Source organism: Hermetia illucens, chromosome 1 (assembly GCF_905115235.1).
Source record: "Hermetia illucens chromosome 1, iHerIll2.2.curated.20191125, whole genome shotgun sequence".
Taxonomy (NCBI): Eukaryota; Metazoa; Arthropoda; class Insecta; order Diptera; family Stratiomyidae; genus Hermetia; species Hermetia illucens.
In genome coordinates, this window is record NC_051849.1 from 99,852,744 (window position 1) to 99,872,525 (window position 19,782).

The 19,782-nt window shown below is 42.2% G+C and overlaps 2 protein-coding genes across 3 annotated transcripts in view; one reads left to right on the forward strand and one right to left on the reverse strand.

Moving 5' to 3' along the window:
* LOC119649075 (dysbindin protein homolog) lies at positions 1–10,403 on the reverse strand. 2 transcript variants are annotated; one of them, XM_038051082.1, is made up of 4 exons: positions 9,802–10,403; positions 9,569–9,730; positions 406–482; positions 1–312 (listed from the first exon to the last, which is right to left on the reverse strand). In XM_038051082.1, exons 1-3 carry the CDS (start codon positions 10,307–10,309, stop codon positions 433–435), a joined length of 720 nt encoding a protein of 239 aa, XP_037907010.1. In that variant the 5' UTR covers positions 10,310–10,403; the 3' UTR covers positions 1–312; positions 406–432. The 2 variants fall into 2 exon arrangements, with proteins under 2 accessions (XP_037907010.1, XP_037907001.1); XM_038051073.1 differs by lacking the exon at positions 406–482 and having other exon boundaries at positions 9,802–10,402.
* Positions 9,220–19,782, forward strand: part of LOC119649045 — a 21,418-nt gene continuing 10,855 nt past the window's right edge. The window contains exons 1-2 of the mRNA XM_038051023.1: positions 9,220–9,509; positions 18,408–19,050. Of these exons, the coding sequence (XP_037906951.1) occupies positions 9,468–9,509; positions 18,408–19,050 (685 nt within the window). The 5' untranslated portion in view covers positions 9,220–9,467. The remainder of the gene's footprint in view (positions 9,510–18,407; positions 19,051–19,782) is intronic.

Sequence of the window (19,782 nt, forward strand, 5' to 3'; positions counted from 1 at the left end):
TAAAAATTTAACGTATTATATATTTTATTCCGCCCTACTTTCCTTACATACATATAAAAATATATATCCTTATAACAAATGTTTTTACAAAACATTAATTTACTTTTTCATATACAATAATGTCAACAACGTTTAACGTGACTACTTAAAAAGGCACCGATTAAAGTGATTCATTCGTAACAATCAAAAGATTAAAACAGAATTAATCTTTCAAAAAATCCTCTAATTGATTTTTGCTATCAGTGTCGTCTAATGTGATCTCCTCGAGCGATAGTTCCGGCTCAAGAGGATTTTTTTTCGCATGATCGACTTCTGAAAATATATAAAATGAAAGTTTTTAACATACTCGTGTTCGCGGAAAATATTAGAATTTATTTCTTTGACTAAAATTTAAGGAAGTCTTACATATAATGTGAAATATTTGCTATCCAATTAGCAGGGGTTCCTAAGAACAAAGTGAGGCCCCGACAACACTGCCAAATCTACAATGAGATACGAAATCCCTAGTTACAACTGAATAAACTATTGTCAAAAAGGCCCTTTGGTATTGGTATTCCTCAAATGTGTCCGGAGAGCTGCATGGTTAGAGCACAAAGCTGTCGTAAGGAAATTCGCGGTTTAAATCTCGCTGGTGGCAGTGAGGTTTGTATCGGGATTTGACGTCGGATACCAGTCGAGTCAGCGGTGAATAAGTACCTGAGTCAAATGGGTAATAACCTCGGGTGAGCGCAATGCTGACCACATTGCCTCCTAGAGTGTTCTGTACTGTACCGTTACGGTCTTGAATGAAATGCTTTAACACACTTCAAGGCCCTGATTAAATTGGATTTTTGCGCCAACGATTATTTTATTATTATTCCTCAAATGCCGCTGGCAAAAATCACGTGTCTTAAAGCCGCTCTTAACCTTCCACTGAAATAGGCTTTAAAACCAAGCAATGGTTGATGTGAGCAAATTGCAATTGAAATTGAAAACTGGACACCACCGTAAACACACTTCTCCACAGTGCCGGGATTATAATATTCTTGACAAACTACGGGATTATGACGACGATAGATTCTGCGAAGGTCCCATTTCGAGCAAAAAATATTTGATGAAACGTCTTCTCGAATAATGGAACAAAATTCGAGCCGAATACTAACAACTAACAAGTCCGATCAAATCTTTACAATTGTGAAATAAATGAAAAAAATTTCGAAAATAGCTTGACTCAATTTTTCAAAATTAAATATATTGGAAAGTATACAAACAAATAACACAACGACATATTCTGAGCCCTGACTTCCCTATGTTTCACCCGATATCAAATGTGGAACCAGTTTCGAAAAGTACTAATTGAACCCCTTCATTTGATACCCCACATGGCTAAAATTTATGAAAAAAACTGTTGCATCCTCCATCCACACACCCCCCCCCCATAAACTTAACACAATATTATGCCATGTAAAGGGAAAAACAGATCACATACTCTTACCAATTGTCGGTACAATCGGTTCAGCCGTTTCCGAATAAATCGGGTGTGACAGACAGACAACTATAACTTTCAAACTAATGGTCGGATTTACATGAAACACGCTTATGCACGATACTGTCCTTTATGCTGGTGCAAAATTTAATACTCTTAGGATGAACTAAAGGGGGTTTCTCAGTCCATTTCTAAAAGTTATTTGAGCAGATATCCGAATAGGACATATTTTGAGGCCTAGATTTCGTATAAGCAGAATGCCCTGATTTTCTTCAGATTTTTGGGTTGAACAGTTTCCGAAAATGAATCTTTGACTCCTTACTCGCGCAATTTAAAATTCATGTGAAACTAATACCAGATTCGGGAAGTACTAATCGAGACCTTCCACATGACTATATTCGGTGAAAAAAAATTTTACACCCCACCCCCTCCTTGGATGTATGGGAAACTCCCCTTTAAACTCCATGTAAATTTATGTCCCTGACTGTATGCACCAAATTTCGTTCGGATCAGTTTAGCCGGGTGAACGCTGAATGCTTGGAATCATTATAGTACTGTAATATCATGTCCGAAGCATTTTTTCCCCATTTTTTAAGGCTCTCATTCAAACTATTATTTAAAATACCTAACCCATATCTCCTCCCCCTACCCGAACTGTAAAACAAAGGTAAGTGAGTACTCAAAACGTGTGCCCTATTGGGACCCAGTCCGTAACGGAGGAACCGAAGCAGTACCCCCCGCCTGTGGCACCTGCGACTAAGGACAAACCAAAGCGGCAGCGGTCTTCTGATGAACCCAACAGCAATGGCCAAGTCTTCATTTGCAGCCAAGACTATCGAAGCCGATGGATGGGTCTTGTATGACGACACTAATCCATCCGATTACGACACAAAGAAACTTAGAAGAAAGCTTCTCCTAGCTGTAAGGACTAAATTCTCGCAAGGGATTACACTTTGATTCGGTAGGTGTATATCGTAAAATGTTAATGATAAATTTTCCCGACGAAAGCACGAACGAGTGAGTCAGACAATACTGCCCCTCCTTCAACGATGCGTAGGAGGGTGCGCGACTGACGCTGAAGAGGATTTCCGAGCTAGCATCGTTTAAAAAGAGCTTTCTCTGGCTTCCTGAAGGGGAGCGTAATGAAACTGAGGTCTTGAAACAACTTAGAGTCCAGAATAACCTCAACACCTCCATCTGGATGCTATTAGGGAGCAAAGCATGAGGAAGAGCCGCTAGGCCAGAAACTTCCCTCACTACCGAGGTTCCTGAACCGGATATTAAGAAGAAGGTTCGGGAACAAACGGGCTACGGACTCTACTACGGTCTTGGGACCGTCACATTACAAATATCGGCTCCCAAAACCACCGAAGAGGATGTGCAGCACACGACATATTCATGTGAAAATATGTATATACCTCATACAACAACCATCGGTTGTTGGTGGGGTAGTCAACTTCCAATATGCTGACTTATTGTATACCAATAAAAATGATAGACACCGCTCCTGCGTGGTGGTTCCATAAGACTTCCAAGTTATCCTACTAAACGACCTACGTGGTGGTGACACCACAATGATCAAATTGACCATAAAAAGTTAACAGGAATATAAAGTGATTCTATGGTGCTCTGCTTATTCCCCTTATGACGTAGACGAAGCTCCCAGTGGAACATTCATCAGAGCTAACCAATATACCAAAAGGAAAAGAATGGGAATAATAGCAGGATGTGATATATATATGCTGGGAGAGTTCCAACATCAACGCGAGAGGATCGAGACTACTGAAGTATCTGGTAGGAACAAAATTGCAGATCCTCAATTTGGATACTGAACCCACTTTCTTCACAGCCCCATTGATTTCATTATGGGCATGAATCCACCTCCACCCACTCCATTTTGGAATCCACGTAAGACAGATTGGGCCACGTTCAAAACAGAACTGAGCGTCCGAGTATCGATCCCTTGGAGGCACATCACATCCATTGCTGGAATTGAGAAAGCAACCCAGATGATCACAACTAGCATGAGGGAAGCTTTCGAACCACCACCATGATAGGACTCGGATTTGGCAAAACAGTGGAGAATGACAAGGGTGCTCCTCACCCGAGCTCTAAAGTCTGATTCCCTCGCTGGCTGGATTCGATGCCAGGAGGCCCAAAGAGCCTCCTGAGGGAACCTCAAAGTTAAAGCGGATCCTTGTCAGGGAGCGTAGCCAGCAGTTGGGTTATCTACGTTTATAGAGCGGGAGGTACATAGAAAGCACTCCCCAGGCAGCATCCAAAATCTTATCTCAGGGCCAACAGATACATACAACCCTCAACCGGAAGGTTGGACCTTTGCATGCAAAGCAATTTTACTGGAAGAAGTGAAATGGGCATTTAACTCATTCCATAGATACAAGTCTGCTCTAGTAATAGAGGGAATGCATGCCTTGCATCTACACATTCTGAATGTATACCGTGCTTGTCTAGCGCACGCTTATATTCCAACCTGCTGGCAGGATGTAGTAATATTTATTTCCAAACCAGGAAAACCCACCTACACAGACGCAAAAACCTTGCAACCGATCAGTCTAACTTCCTTTCTGCTAAAATAATGGAAATATTAGTAGATCGGTTTATAAGGGATATATATATCCCTAGGTGGCCACTTCACTGTAGGCAACATGCCTACCAGAAAGGCAAATCCACGGGGACAGAACTCCATGAACTAACGGCAAAAATTAAAAATGAGGTGTTCGATGGACATCGAAGGCGTCTTCAATTATGCCTTATTCGCAACGATTTGTAATTCGGCAAGACAGCATGAAATCGATCCACTGCTAATCAGTTAGATCCTTCACATACTAGAATGGAGAAAGATCCACATATAGGTCGAACAGAAGTCTGTTGAGGCAGGGTATCTCAAGGTTTGCCCACAGGGTGGGGTTCTCTCTCCTCGGTTATGGACACCTTGATATGGCTCCTGGAGGACACGAAGGTAGAACTGCAATAGTTAAGACCTGGGGACTTTCACAAAAAGGGATCCATTGGATGTATAAATCCATAATAAAAACGATTTGAATGTAAGCATGGATCGTCTGGTGGCCGAGACTGAACTTTGCTAACAACAAGCAGCTGCTGACGCAGATTCAGAGGCTCGGTTGTTGTACGCCGAACGTGATACTCGAAGCTATTCTAAATTTACCCTCAATCCATTTGAAGGTGAAACAGAAAGCATGGCCACGATTCTTTTGGGATTACAGACTTAATAATCTTCACCGAACGGTCAGGCATGGAAAACGGATCGGACGCGGGAATGTTCTCGAGAAATCCGATCATGGAACTGGTTCGACCTCTCGGAAAGATATTGACCGCATTCCAGGCGGAGATATATACCATTTTTGGCAGCAAAAGAATGTTTGCGGCAAAAATGGAGGGGTCACACCATTCCAATCTGTTCCAGCAGTCCGGAGTTGTCATAAGGTACTGCTGAAACTTGGCCAACTGAATGAAACACACCTGATATGGGTGCCACGGCACTCAAACATCGCTGGAAATGAGGAGGCTGGCTTGCCAAGGTCTGAATTCACAATAGTGGGGCCAGAGCCAAAGCTGGCATCCGGCCATCAAGTCTACTCTAAAGGGCGAAATTGCAAGGACTACCATATGGAAAAAATCGAAGTGGTGGTCTCGGCCATATGCAGCCAATGTGAGGAAGAAGAGACGCTCCTGCACTTCGTATGCACCTGCCCGGCCTGTTCAGACCTCAGACGAAGATACCTTGGTAAGCTTAAAAAAAAGAAAACGAAACAAAATCCTGACTAATTAATATTGCACATTTGAAACTCACTCAACTGATCGAATGTAGGGTTTCCATTTTCGCAAAAATTTAACAGTATTTTTTTAAACGCGGTCAATATCAAGTCTAGTACACAAATTATAATAGCCTAAGTTCAACAAGTCCATGGCAGTATTTTGTTTTGCAAATCCAACAACGGTTAAAAGGGCTTAAATATGTTCGAAATCCGATTATTCGATCATATTTCTGAGTCACTGTATGTCCACCGGTTAGAATCCATGACACGAAGTGAAGGTTGCAATGATACTAAAAGTCACCATACGGAGTATTAACTGGTCATCTTTTGCGTTTTTAATGTTATCACGATTTTTTAGCTCTGTCTGAATTTTCCTTTCCTTCTCTACAAGTAATTACTATGCTCCGCTTTCTGAATTTGTTGAACATCACTCGTACTGAGAACGTCATATATTTATATCTGAATTGGCAGTACCAGCAAACGTCAAGCGCACATATACGAGTTCTGTATGAAAAATATCCGGGCTGCCTACATAGCTTCGTGCTAACGATATTCTGTGTCATCGGGCTAGTGACACTCTTCAAAGTAGTCCCCATTTGATTGAATGCCACACTCCCAGTAGTCCTGAAGCAATCCTGAATTTTAGTTTACGTAACAACTGCGGCACAAGATTCAATTAGAGCGGTAGCATATTATCATGATGAAAAAATCTGATTTGAAAATTTAATTGTAAAATCTTCTATATAGGTAATATACTACCACCCTAAATTCCTCAACCTGTTATAAATAAAAATATTTATTTGCCGTTTTGTTGTTGTTAAGGTATGCATTGTCTACCCTGTGAACATTTAGATGGACGATAGATAAATCAGGACGATGCTAACTGGCTGTGCCAGTGCAATGGCCCGCAATATCACTTTGATTTATACTCAACAGGTGGCAAAGAGGCCATTTGAACATAGAATGAAGAGATTACGAGAAATGAAAATGGTTTTCTCATTTTCTATAATCTTTCTTAATGCTATTTTCCTATTTCCTTTTAACTAAAACTACGCTTATTCTGATGCAAGTAAAAAGCTTAGAACCTAGACGTGTCCTGAACTAGGGGTCAAACCTGAACCTGAGATTGGGATGTTCAAGGAAAACACATAGATAATAACGGAAGGAAAAACGTTGGAGGAGAAGCATTTAAAGAGACGCAGATCAACGTACCCAGATGATTAGACCTCATTGCATTATCACTTCTGCATCTCATCACACACTACCCCACGCCTCCGCCCTGCGGAGTAGCGTGTCCGAAAGCGGCTACAGATGGCCTTTTGTTTTTTGTTTTGTTTAATTCAAAATCCGACAAAAGCATAAATTATATTGTCCGAAACCGCCGTTTGCACCTAGACTGATTTCAGGAGGTCCTGAGCCCGCCACTGAAGAGCAGATCGAATTGCTTTTCAAATTAATGGGGCCTGCCATACGAAGATGGCGGGATCAGAACCATTGTAATACAATGAATTCATGTGAAATACAAAACTTGAAACTTCTATAACTTAGAACACGAAAGTGTTGCAGGGGGAATTGGGACACTACCAGGGCAATTGTTACCAATGAAAACGCGAGAACTATCCTTTGAACTTAGAGCAACTTATAAGAAATATTTTTCGTGGATGACATGCTCTTGGCAGAAAGTAAAGGTAATCTTCATACCTAAGTACTATTCAAATCCGGTAAGTCTGCTCTTCACTCTTTGATTCCAAACATAGAGGACGCAACTCTGAAAAGCGAGCACACGATGGAGGTGTTCGTGGACACTGAAGGGACCTTTGACTGTGCGCTTTTCCGAAAGCCCTGTGATGCCGCCAAGAGCATAATATTGATGAAAAGCTTAAATTAAATGGATCTATGCTATGCTAATGCAGAGATTACTGTGTGCTAACGTATGTGTTAATCGCTACCTAACAACGGAAGCGTCGCAAAGAAGTGTGCTATCGTCGCTTCTGTGAAATATGATGATCGACCCACTAAATCCCCCAATAATAATAATTGTTGGTGCAACAATCCATATTGGATCAGGACCTTGAAGTGTGTTAGAGCACTTCATTCAAGACCGTAACGGTACACTACAGTATAGCCTGTAGGAGGCAATGTGGTCAGCATAACGCTCGCCCGAGATTATTACCCTGATTTAACTCAGGTACTTATTCACCGCTGAGTCGACTGGTATCCGACGTCAAATCACCAGCTCTCAGAGCTTCTATAGGCGGAACTATACCTCAACATGGGGACTTAGGCTTCAAATAGTAATGTAGATATATGTTGCTGTCAGTAGGCCGATGTTTGTTTGCGCATCCGCAGTGTGGAGGGCTAAGGTGAAACATAAGTGTTTTCACCGTAAACTAACCACGCTACAAAGAATTGTATGTCTGAGTATCGCCGGTGACAAAATCATGACATGCGACGCAACCCTAGCCAATAGACTCATTTAGCTATATGTATGGGGACACAATAGAGAGACAATAGAGCGAAGGATTATTGAGAGAACTGAATCCACTTTTTGCAATAGCTTCTGGTAGAAGATAAGAAAATATATTAAAATTTAGAGAAAACTTTGACGAACCATAAGAATGCGTGACAGGATATACTGATGTCTTCTACACCGATGACTCAAAAGCAGAACAGGGAAGTCTACCTCTCGAATAAAAACAAGAAGTGAGCTCTTCCCTTGGGTCAATATACAACAGTCTTTCAGGCTGAAGTGTATGCGATCCTAAGGACGGCAGCTTGAGTGAGCAGTTAAAATGCATCGCGCATCGCAATCGGTAGTGGTAGTCACCCTGCATAGAGGGCATTGAGCAGTTCTTTGACAAATTCAAAAACCGCATTGCCTAATGCAGCTACCAAAAACTGAGAACAAGCATCGCATAATGAGAGTTGGCAGAGCTTGTAATTTTGCTAGACACACGGTACTTCTCCTGCCAGAAGCAAAACAACATCCTGCAAAGTTTATCATCTGAAAAAGCAAAAATAATTGCAGGAGAATTTAGAGCAATGTTCAAAATAGGAATTCTCCAAGATATGTATCCATGTAGTCAGGAAGCAGGATCCACAGAACATTTTCAATGTGAGTTCCCCGCCTATGGACGCATCAGACAGCAGATTTTTTGCGTTGATTCAACTGCAGCGGGTAGCATCACATTCACTAACGGAAATCCTGCAATTCATAAACGAATGCGAGATATTCCGTTAGACGGGCTTTACCTCTCCCCCAAACATAAACACACTCCCACACGAATTTTGATTTGATTTGCCATAATTTACCAAACAATCCCATGTTTTTATGATTTTGTTATACCAAAGGAGTTTAATGTTTCATTTTTTTCAAAAAAAGAAGCCAAAATTTGAATTTGATCTTATGTTTTATATAAAATAGAACTAGTGCACTATTTCTTTAACTTCTTTAGCTGTATATAAACGAGGGTTGCCCAAACAATCGAAGGGGGTATACAATTTATTCCCCAGAATATGGTCATGTGGAATACTTAACGAAAAGCTTTAACTAATAATTCCAATCGTTCAAGACTTATCACTACGCTCCCTGATAAGTAATCTTGAAAGTAAATAAAAGTGATCTTCTAAACTGTCCGGATGGCTCAAGTGGTTAGAGCGCTGGGCTGTCGTAGCGGAAGGTCGCGGTTCAAATCTCGCTGGGGGCAGAGGAATTTGTTATCGTGATTGGATGTCGGACACCAGTCGACTCAGCTGTGAATGAGTACCTGAGTCAAATCAGGGTAATAATCTCGGGCGAGCGCAATGCTGACCACATTGCCTCCCACAGTATACTGTGGTGTACCGTTACGGTCTTGAATGAAGTGCTCTAACACACTTCAAGGCCTTGATCCAATATGGATTGTTGCGCCAACGATTATTATTATTATTCTAAACTGAGAACTGAAGTACTAACTGCACAGCACACTCACGGTTAGACAACGTTGCCTATTAATATATCGAAACTGTGCCCGACTGGGAAGAGCTGCGTTTTGTTCCACAAATGAAATCAACAAATCTGTAGTATGCTGTGCTTTTTTAATCGCTTTCTTCAAAAATTCCGAAATGTATATTTATATTCAGTCCTAGGCATAAATTTCGATTAAGGATCGGAGCGTAACTACTTGTAGAAAGAAATCCGAACACCTTTCAGCAAATGGGTACCGATGGATCCGATTGAAAAGAATCAGCAACAAAAGGAAGACATCGTAAGTCGACTTCAATTACGTAATTCTTCCTAATGCACAGATTAAATGGTAGAACTCACTTGGTATCATTCCCTGCTGTTTGTATAGCTCTAGGTCATGTTGAAAGGCATCTTGGAATACGGCCTGCCGCTCTCTCTGGATTTTCTTCAATTCGGCTTCGTATTGACTGACGTTGTCCGCGTACTGTCGTGCGAGACGGGTTCGAACTTCCTCCAGTTGCGCTGCAAATGCAAAAAAGGATATGTTTTGTCGCTGATTCCTTGAATTCATAATTGGCGCACAAAATATCTACCCATTTTCTTCTGCTTGTACAATGACATCTGGAATTTATGGTCGAGTTGTCTCTGTTGCAGTTCTATCTCCTCCGTGACATCCTCAAACTCCACTATCTTGGTCTCAAGGCTTCGACAGAGAAGTCCCACGTTCATTATCATTTCATTGCAAACTTTTAAGTCTTCCAGGATCGCAGGAATTGTTGCTAAACACGAGCTCATATCGTTCAGGTCGACCTGCAGCTTCTCAGTCCGCCCCTTTATACTTGCTATGGATTTGTCGAGGACCTCAGTTGCGTAGGCGTTTTTCTCGTTATTTTTGTGGAGCAGATACCAGGTCTCTTCATTTTTGGCAAGTAGTTCACAGCCAGCGGACAAATTAACGTCGGACGGAATACCGAAATCTGCTTTGCTACTTTCGAAAATCGGCGATGTGGACGGCTTCAAGTAGTTGGTTGAGATGTTCTCCGATATGTTAAGGCCCTCCGAAATGACATCATTAAGTTTCCGCCGAATGTTTCCAAACATACTTCACTGATTTCCACTTGTCAGCACTTTATGGGGTTCATCTCAGTTTACTTTGGAATTTTTTTATATTGACGTTTAAAAATGAAATGACATTTGCAATCAGCTGTGCGATGGTATATTGATAAAATGCCAACAGAGGGATGCACGTTACATCCGGGCGCGAACATTTAGAGGAAAAAGCTTCTGAGAGGATCTAGCAAGACGCCATGGACTATTTAATATAAATCTGGTCCTATTTGATTTATATCCGATGGAAATTGTAGAAGTAAAATTGCGTTTTGAAGTTAAAAATTAATTTAGCAAGCACAACCGTAAAGGCGAGCGCCCAGGATGATGAAACCAAGTTGGCCGAGAAGGGGGGGGGGGGGGGGGGAATAAATGAAAAAGATTAAGTTGAAGCCCAGACTCATCCTCAGAAACTATTCAACCGACATTTCTAAACGAAAACCATGAAGATGCCACTATATAAAATCTCGACCTCAAAATACATCTCATACCCATTTCTGCTCATGTAAAGTTACTATTACTAACGTGCTGTCTTTTCGAATTATACTAGAAAGCCTCCTTTCAATTCGCGCTTTGATTACATTGCGGGGACCTAAAACGCAATATAAGGCTTCATATTGGAAATTTTAAAGGGATTAACAAAATTCTAGCAGATCAAAGTTGTCTATTTCATCTGAATCGTTTGTGAGTGTGTTCGGGTAGAGAAACTACTAGAACAACAGCATTCAGTGACAGTATCACGTAAAGTATCATGTAAAGTGTCAAATGGAATCATGCTGTAACGAAATATTCTCATATATGAATTACACAAAACCTTTCATACCTAAACATTGATGGTGAAAATTGTTTGGTGTTTCTAAACGTCTTAAAATCGTTTTAAATTTTGAGCAAGGGCGGCTTTGAGTTATGGGAGCTCTTAAGAAAACATTAATTAATTAACATGAATATGGAAGCTGTGGGTACGCATATTCCAAGTAGTAAAAATAGGCCCTTAGCGCAATTTAGTCGCGGTTGGAGCACCCCACTTATAAATTAAATCCATTTATTTGCAAATAAATAAAAACATTTTACTGTCCGGTATAATTATTTTGCACCCTGTAAGCGAATTCTCCAAACCCAAGTTAGGGCGATCAGACCTGAGTCCGCACATGGACTTATCTGAAGTAGCTTCTGCCATGAAGCCTCTCCAGAGAGTATCTGGTACCATCGGAATCGGGAATCGGGTTCATATGTCTTAGGAAAATTCCTTGGACATGTGGTATCAACCCCATTATTAGCGGAGAGCGACCCTCGGGCATCAAGTGTGGAGTTGCGTTTACATTTCGGGTGCCGTACTCCATAGTTCAATAGATATTTAGATGGGTCTTGCATCCTCCAATATGAATGCTGAGGCATCACAAATTAATCCGCGTCTTAAGGACACAATGGGGTTATTCCTAAAGGACGGGAACTCACCTTAAACTACCAAGAACTGTCAACCGTCAGTATCGGGTTCCCCTAATCATCATCATCAACGGTGCAACAACCGGTATCCGGTCTAGGCCTCCCTTAATAAGGAACTGCAGACATCCCGGTTTTGCGCCGAGGTCCACCACTTCGATATCCCTAAAAGCTGCCTGGCGTTCTGGCCTACGCCATCGTTCCATCGTAGACAGGGTCTGCCTCGTCTTCTTTTTCTACCATAGATATTGCCCTTATAGACTTTCCAGGCTAGATCCGCTTCATCCATACGGATTAAGTAACCCGCCCACCGCAGCCTATTTATTTATTTATTTAATTTACGGACAACAAACAGAGAAAATTCCAATTAATTATTGTCCTCAGGAAAGAAGTTTTTCTTAGAGAAGAGGGAACGGGTGAATTTACGTTGCACATTTTCAAGGGCAAGACAATCACAGTTACGGGAGGGTGACCAGATCACGGAGCAATACTCGAGGGTATTCCTCACGAGGGAATTGAAGAGAGCTAAGGAGGGTTGGATGGGGTCAAAATCAGAGGAGGAGCGAAGTATAAAGCCTGACAATTTTTCAGCTCGATTGATGATATCGAGGCACTGGGTGTCAAAGCGGAGCTTATTGTCGAAAGTGACTCCGAGGTCTTGAGTGGAATTTAAGCAGGATAAGGAATGTCTGTTAAGCGAGTAGGAGAAAGAAGTGAGGATTTTAGGGAGTAGCACATAGAGTAACACTTTCTGACGTTTAGCGCTAAACCATTAGTCGAGCACCAACGAACTAGAGTGTCCAGGTTAGACTGAAGGGAAACACAGTCCATAGGCGACGATATAGTGGAAAACAGCTTAAGGTCATCTGCATAGAGCAAACAGGGACGAGTAAGGAGGGGAGGAAGGTCGTCAATAAAAAATAAAAATTGCAAAGGATCCAGAATAGACCCCTGCGGGACACCAGAAGAGGGGGAGAAAGAGCGGGAAGTACAGCCGTCAAAAGAGGCACGGCATGATCGGTTGGAAAGGTAAGAGGCAAGCCATAAAACAAGTGGTATGGGAACGTTTAGGGACGAGAGCTTGGATATAAGTATCTTGTGATTTACAGTGTTGAAGGCTTTCGCGAAATCAGTGTAAATGGTATGCACTTCTTGCTGTGAATTTAGACATTTGGCGACAAAGTTGGTAAAGTCAAGCAGATTGGAGGCAGTGGACCTACGTTTAACGAAGCCGTGTTGCTCTTTCATTACGTGTTGGCCAAAGTGGGCGGACAACCAGTCGCTGACATATCTTTCCAGGATTTTGGAACAAGAGGACCTGACGGTCATGGTATTGCTCATAGATTTCGTTATGTATGCTACCGAATCATCCATCCACATGTAGGAAGCCAAAAATTCTTCAGGGGATTTTTCTCTCGAACGCGGCCAAGAGTTCAATTTTTCTTGCTAAGAACCCAAGTCTGCGAGGAATACATGAGGGCTGGCAAGATCATTGCCTCGTATAGTAAAAGCTCTGAGCCTATGATGAGACGTTTCGAATGAAACAGTTTTTGTAAGCTGAAATAGACTCTGTTGGCTGTCAATAACCATACGCGGATTTCATCGTCTTAGCTGTTATCGGTTGTGATTTTCGACCCTAGATAGGAGAAATTGTCAACGGTCTCAAAGTTATAGTCTCCTATCTTTATTCCTTTCGTTTGATCAGTGCAGTTTGATGTTGTTGGTTAGTTTTTGGTGCCCATATTGCCACCATATATTTTGTCTTGTAATCATCGATGTGCAGCACAAGATCTCGCACCGCCTACCTGATGATGGCAGTTTGTAGGTCTCAAGTCATCCTTCCCATGATGTCAATATCGTCAGCATAGACCAGTAGTTAGGTGGACTCAAAGAAGATTGCATTTTGCTCAGCATCACGGACCATTTTTTCCCCTATGCATCTAGTAAAGTCTCCGCGCCCGGGAATATATTCCACCAATAGCTGGAACGCCTTCTGCGCAAAGTAACCTGCTGCCGACACTCATTGGGTGATCAGGGTGATTTTTTCTATGGTCATACCATTTAGGAATTAGCGCCGGAGAGAACGTGTCCCCCTCGAAAGCTTTCGGCATCGCCCCGGGCAACCCATCCGCCTCTCTGTGAGAGCAGACTACCGGGGAGTTACTACACTAATGTGACATACCAGAAGAGTTGCGCCTAGTCGGTTATGGAGATGATGTCGCGGCGCTTGTTGCTGGACGCATTGTCGAACTTGCGCAAAGCAGACTCGCCATATTGATCCGACGGGTATGCGGATGAATGACTACTCATGGTTTCAACCTTGCACTGGAAAAAACCGAAGTAGTCATCCTGACTAAAAAGAGAATTCCGACCTTGCGTCTCATATCGTTCAGCGAGTCAATAATCGAGTCAAAACCAGCGGTAAAATACCTCGGGCTGACTCTTGATTCAAAGATGAGCTTTTTTGAACAAATCAAAGCAGCAGCGAACAAGGTTGGAGCTGAAGTTTCAACGTTAAGTAGGCTAATGACAAATATTGGGCATCCTACGTCTAGCAAGGACGTCTCCTGATGAGTTCAACGCCATCTGTCCTGCTCTACGGCGCAGAGGTATGGGCTGACGTTTTTGACAAGGAGGTATATCGTAAACGTCTTGTGCAAATACAAAGGCGGGGAGCTTTGCGGGTGGCGTCTGCGTACCTTACTGTCTCTGAACCGGCCGTAATTGTGATCCCCATCGCGGGAGTGATCCCCGTTGCCATTCTTGCTAAGGAGCGTCAAGCCATATACAAGCGCAAGGAAGGTGAGCCAAGGAAGATTGTTGCTCGTGAAGAACGACAACGCACTCTAAACGAATGGCAGCTCTCTTGGCAAAATGAAACTAGAAGCAGATGAACTACGCGGTTCATCGGCAACTTAGGTGTGTGGCTGAATCGAAAGCATAGTGAGACTGACTATTTATTTAACCAATTTTTAAGTGGGCATGGAAGTTTTCAGTTTTACCTGCACAAGATTGGAAAGGTGCGATCTCCGGATTGTGTATTTTGCAATGGAGTTGTGGACGACGCCCGGCGTACTTTTTTTTCCTGTGGAAGGTGGGATGGGAACACAGGGGATCTTTCTCCAGACAAAATTGTCGAAGAGATGCTGAGGAATGCTGACAGGTGGAGCCGTGTTGCCCATTACGTTCGGATCCTTCTCGTTGCTAAGAAGATAGAGCTCGACCGGTGAAGGAGCCGGATGTCAGGGGGTTCCTTGAACTGACAGTTCCCTTCCTCTTCTCCCCTCCCATTGATGAAAGGAATTCCCTGATTTGAAGGCTCCGCAAGGCGGGAGAGCTCGGGAACTAGCCCGGAGTAATGTTGTAAACGGTACCGAGCTAGCTCTCTAACGATGGCGAGGTGTTTAGTTGGTAGTCTGACGACGTACCGAACCGAGAGTCCAACACTCTGTGCATAAATGCATTCACCTACCCTGCCCCCAAAAAAAACTACACTGACGTGTAGTCCTCACTAACTTGTCAGCGACTCTTCTAACTAAAGCGCCTCCTTCCTCTGGGAGTGTATGTGGTTCCACATACTCCACATATTTTCTCACATTCGTTGTCCGGCTGCCACATTCAAGAACCCACACATCAAAGTCAACTGCTATGATTAGCGGCCGCCTACGTCCTCTCGTATCCAAAACCAGAGCATTCAGTGGAAGATAGCAGCTTTCACCTTAGTTCTGATGAATCCTTCCTCCCTTGATTCATCATTTTCCAGATTTTCCAATGCAACCGCTGTAATTCCGAAATAGCTTACTAATCCTGGTCACGGGGATATCTTTCTCAGGCATTGTAACGCAGTGGGCAATTTGGGTCTGCTGTAGCCGTAAGAATTGGAGAAGAGTTCGCAGCAGCCAATCGTAAGTTTTGTTTGAATGTGTTTGGACGAGGTACGAGGAGAAAGCAAAGTCTGCTCAAAGGGTCGAATATTATAAGGCGACGTGGTACTGCGCTTCGGGTAGCCGAGAACCCAGCGAGCCTAGTTTTTTGGTTAAAAGTAGGTACATTTAGTTGCTTTGTCTCCAAATTTACGGTGGTACCAACAAGTTGTCGGGCCCGCTGACGTCTGTGAGATACGACTACCCGAACGCCCATTTCGGGAAGCAGACCTCGACCTTGACTGGGATCGACATCTACCTCCCGAACACAAAATACTCACAGTAGCTATCAGCTTTGAAACTGCGGCCGCCTGTGAAACCATCGTTTGTTTACTTCCGCGCCCATGAGGCACGCGTACACCTCGTAGAATTTGTGAGCGGCGGTGGCAGACAGCACCTGCAGCGACCCCAAGTCCGCGCAAGCCAAGATAGCGAGGGTGCTCTCCGAAAGTTGCTACATTCATGAGGATTTTAACAGCTCTAAGTGACTTTATCCGTACCCAGCTGCCTCAGTTTTCGTAGCAGGTAATTGAAAGCACGGTCGCCCAATGTCAGTTCGTGCAGCAAGTGATTCAGCTCCTCGCTCCCTGATAGCCGGCGTATGAACTACTGAATAAACTAAAAGCAATCTTTCACTCGAAAACAACGGATGTTTTACTACCTTTTTAAGGTTTTGAGTAGATTCAATGTCTGTCTGCCTGTCACGTCCGATTTATTCGGAAACCACTGAACTAATTGTTACGAAATTTAGGAGTGAGAAGATGTGGTATTTGCATATACCAAGTGGCGCCATTTTGTATTGAGTTTGAGGGGGGGGAAAGGGAGATGTAACATTTTTTCACAGAATATGATCACGTGGAGTATCAAATGAAAGGACTCGATTAGTACTTTTCGAAACTGGTCTCGTTTATAATATTGGGTGAAATATAGGAGAGTGGAGACTCAAATGTAAGCCCCAAAAAGTGAAGTAGGTCTCGTTCACAGTATCCAACCAGTATCCAACCGAAAAATCTGAAAGAAAATCACGATGGTGCATCTATACGAAATCCATGCCTCAAAGCACATCCTTTTCCGAGATCTGTTCAAATAAAGTTAATTATAGCATATTATATATTTTAGAAATTTACCTGGAAATCTCCAAGCAATATAAGGCGTAACTTTTGTGAGTTTGAATGAAATCCAACTATTATTAACAAAGTTATGGACATTCATTCTGCGACGTATAACGCCACAATCATATAAAGTGAACTTGTTTGAACGGCGGGATCCACGGAAACATTTTAGTTTTTCTGTTTTATCTTTTTTTTTAGTTATTTGCATCTTTTTCTTTTCTTCAGCCTTTATCCTGTTCACAAGCGGGGTCGGCTCGCCATGATCGATTTCGCCATTTGGCTCTATCAAATGCCTGATTTGGGTGCAATCGCGAGGCTTTAAATTCCCATTCAGCGTTTCAAGCGACCGTTATTTCGGCTGGCCTTTTGGTCGCTTACTGTCGACTTCGATGTTCAGACCAATCTTGGCAAGTGAATTACTCAAGGCAGACATTTGTACATGTATCTATACACTAATTAAGTTTGCGGGTAGTATCCAATAGGATAGACATGTGTGTACGTTCGTACCAGTGGTATTTACTTTAAGTGCATAAATCTTTGCTTTTATGCACGGAGTAAAGTTCGTTTGTTGAGAACGAAATCTTATTAAAATCAGTTCTATTTCTCTGTCTGTCATATGCCCTTTACTCGAAAACGGTTACATCTATTGAAATAAAATTTGATGGGAAGTTGAGAATTGCACTGCTACATGTTAAACTTAAGGGAGTGTGGGAATACCCATACCCATGAAAAAGGGGTACACTTTTTTCCACTGAATTTAGTCATGTGGGGTATCAAATGAAACATCTCGATTAGTACTTTTCGAAACAGATATTAGTTTTGACATTGGCTGCAAAGGATAGGAGTGCCAATTACTTTAAGGACTAGTTCTCCGAAACTATCCATCCAAAAAAATAGAACAACGGAATGTCGTTCCATACACATGGCATCTAGGCCTCAAAATACTCTCCACTAGGATATCTACTAAAAAAGATAATAGTATATTATTTAATTTTGAAAATTTCCTGCGAACTCTCCTTAATTATTAACAAAGTTGTGGTGGGCAAAGTTGCTTCTTTCGCGTGAGAGATAAAATGTCAATACCACATCGAATTGAATAACGTATATATTCAGCGTGGAACCAAGCGTACCCAAATATTTTCACACATAAGATCAACAAAACCTGTAACACTTGAAGTACCGAGCTTCCGATTTCCGACTTGTTTTAGGTTACTAAATAAATTTATTTGTAACTTAAATGACGATTCAATATTCCCCCATGGACCGGACTGAATCAACATCTTGCAACTTAGATAACATCTTGCAACTTCCACAACGAAGCAACTAATATTCTGACTTATTATAGTAGTTCTGTAGCGAATAATATGCTTGCATATGATGCAACATAAAATTTTATTGTTGTATAAGAAATTAGTACCATTCATTCATATAATTTCCATTCCTTGATCAAATTTTCACGCCAAATGTTACGGCAAGATGCCCCTTAAAATCATACCCAACGGAAAACAGTAGCTTCTCTCTCAAGTCTGAAGCAATATAACTTTCGGAATATATATGCATATGTACACCTATGATTCCTTCTTCATGAACCTTCCTAATATTTTGAAATCATTTCAGGGCAGAGCATCAAAAGGCAGTGATCACTCCCTCGATCGACAAACTGTCAAGAAATCCCGCGAGAAAGGGAATCAGAACCGCAAATCCGAGAAATCGACCATTAGCAGTCAAAAAAGCCCTTTTAAGAGCAAATATGCGAGTGATAAGCAATTCGCCAGGGCTCCTTTCGGCCATTCAGGACTGTCCTCAAAAAGTTTTTCTCGTCGTCACATCCAAGATAACGGAACAACTTTTTATGCCAAGCCTGCTAAGTTTGGGAAGATCGCCAAGGAGCTCAAGAAGCAGCCCGCTGTTGACATCAACCTGTCGTCGGTGAAGAAGGGGAAGCCACTGAAACGTTATTCGCCAATCCACGGCAGTAGCGACGAACAGCATTACGATGACGATCCTCTTACTAACGGATCAACGTATTCATCAAGCTCAATACACATTTCCATGTCAGACAAGAGCAGCAGCAGTCGCAGCCCGGAAAACCCTCCTCGTCACCGGAAGTGCTACACAAACAGCAAGCATGCCGAGTTCACCAAGACGCTGAAGCTACTAGACAAGGGGCAGAGCAAGGACATTAAAGTATCTCAGTCCGCTGGGAATTTGAAACGGAACAGTAGCAGTGGCGATGAAATGAAATATGCTTCAGCTGATGGTGAGTTACTCAATGTTTTTGACTACGTTCTGGTAATTTTGATTAGACACCTGTTATCGGTTGTTCCACTTGACTGTAATAAGAATATGTAAGCGATGAGAGCTAACACCCTCGAGCAATTTTTGGAAACTTCATATTGTGCTGCGATATCATATATCCGATATTCTACTCCTAATGTCACCTAAATATTGGTCTATCAATCCATTTGCCTATGTATTTTCGGAAATCGTTTTCACTTGATGAAATATGGAGCTAAATATTACGCTAATTCTTTAGTGATTTTTCCTTCCTCATTTTTTTGCGCATAGGAATTAAAATTTGATGTTCAAAGCAAATTCCAAAAAGTTGCATTTTATAATTGATTCTATTTCCTCTTGTTATGGGCGACGTGGAGGGCTTCAACGGACGACTGCCTCCCTTCTCACATGCTCCCTCAACTACGTTAATGCTCTTCCACAGAGTCTTGAGCTTCGGAAAATAAAAACTGAAGTTAAATACCAACGAGACTAAGGTCCTTAATATGACAGCTTATCGCACTGTTTCTATTTGTACTAATGAACAGAACATCAAAGTTGTTGAACAATTTGTATACTCGGTTAGCCCTATTTCTACCGATACTGGTACCGAGGGAGGCATTAATAGCATTCAACCTGCTTTCGTTATCGTCGGTCGGCGTATTCTAGCCCGAAACAATATCAAACAAGGAACTACGTCAATAACTAGACTAGATAC

Excerpts from the sequence above, each read along its gene's own strand:
- LOC119649075 (XM_038051073.1), bottom strand. The coding sequence starts at position 10,309 with ATGTTTGGAAACATTCGGCGGAAACTTAATGATGTCATTTCGGAGGGC. Across the intron at positions 9,731-9,801 it reads GTACAAGCAGAAGAAAATGG|CGCAACTGGAGGAAGTTCGA; the intron begins GTAGATATTTTG and ends TTGCATTTGCAG. Across the intron at positions 313-9,568 it reads ACAGCAGGGAATGATACCAA|AAGTCGATCATGCGAAAAAA; the intron begins GTGAGTTCTACC and ends ATATATTTTCAG.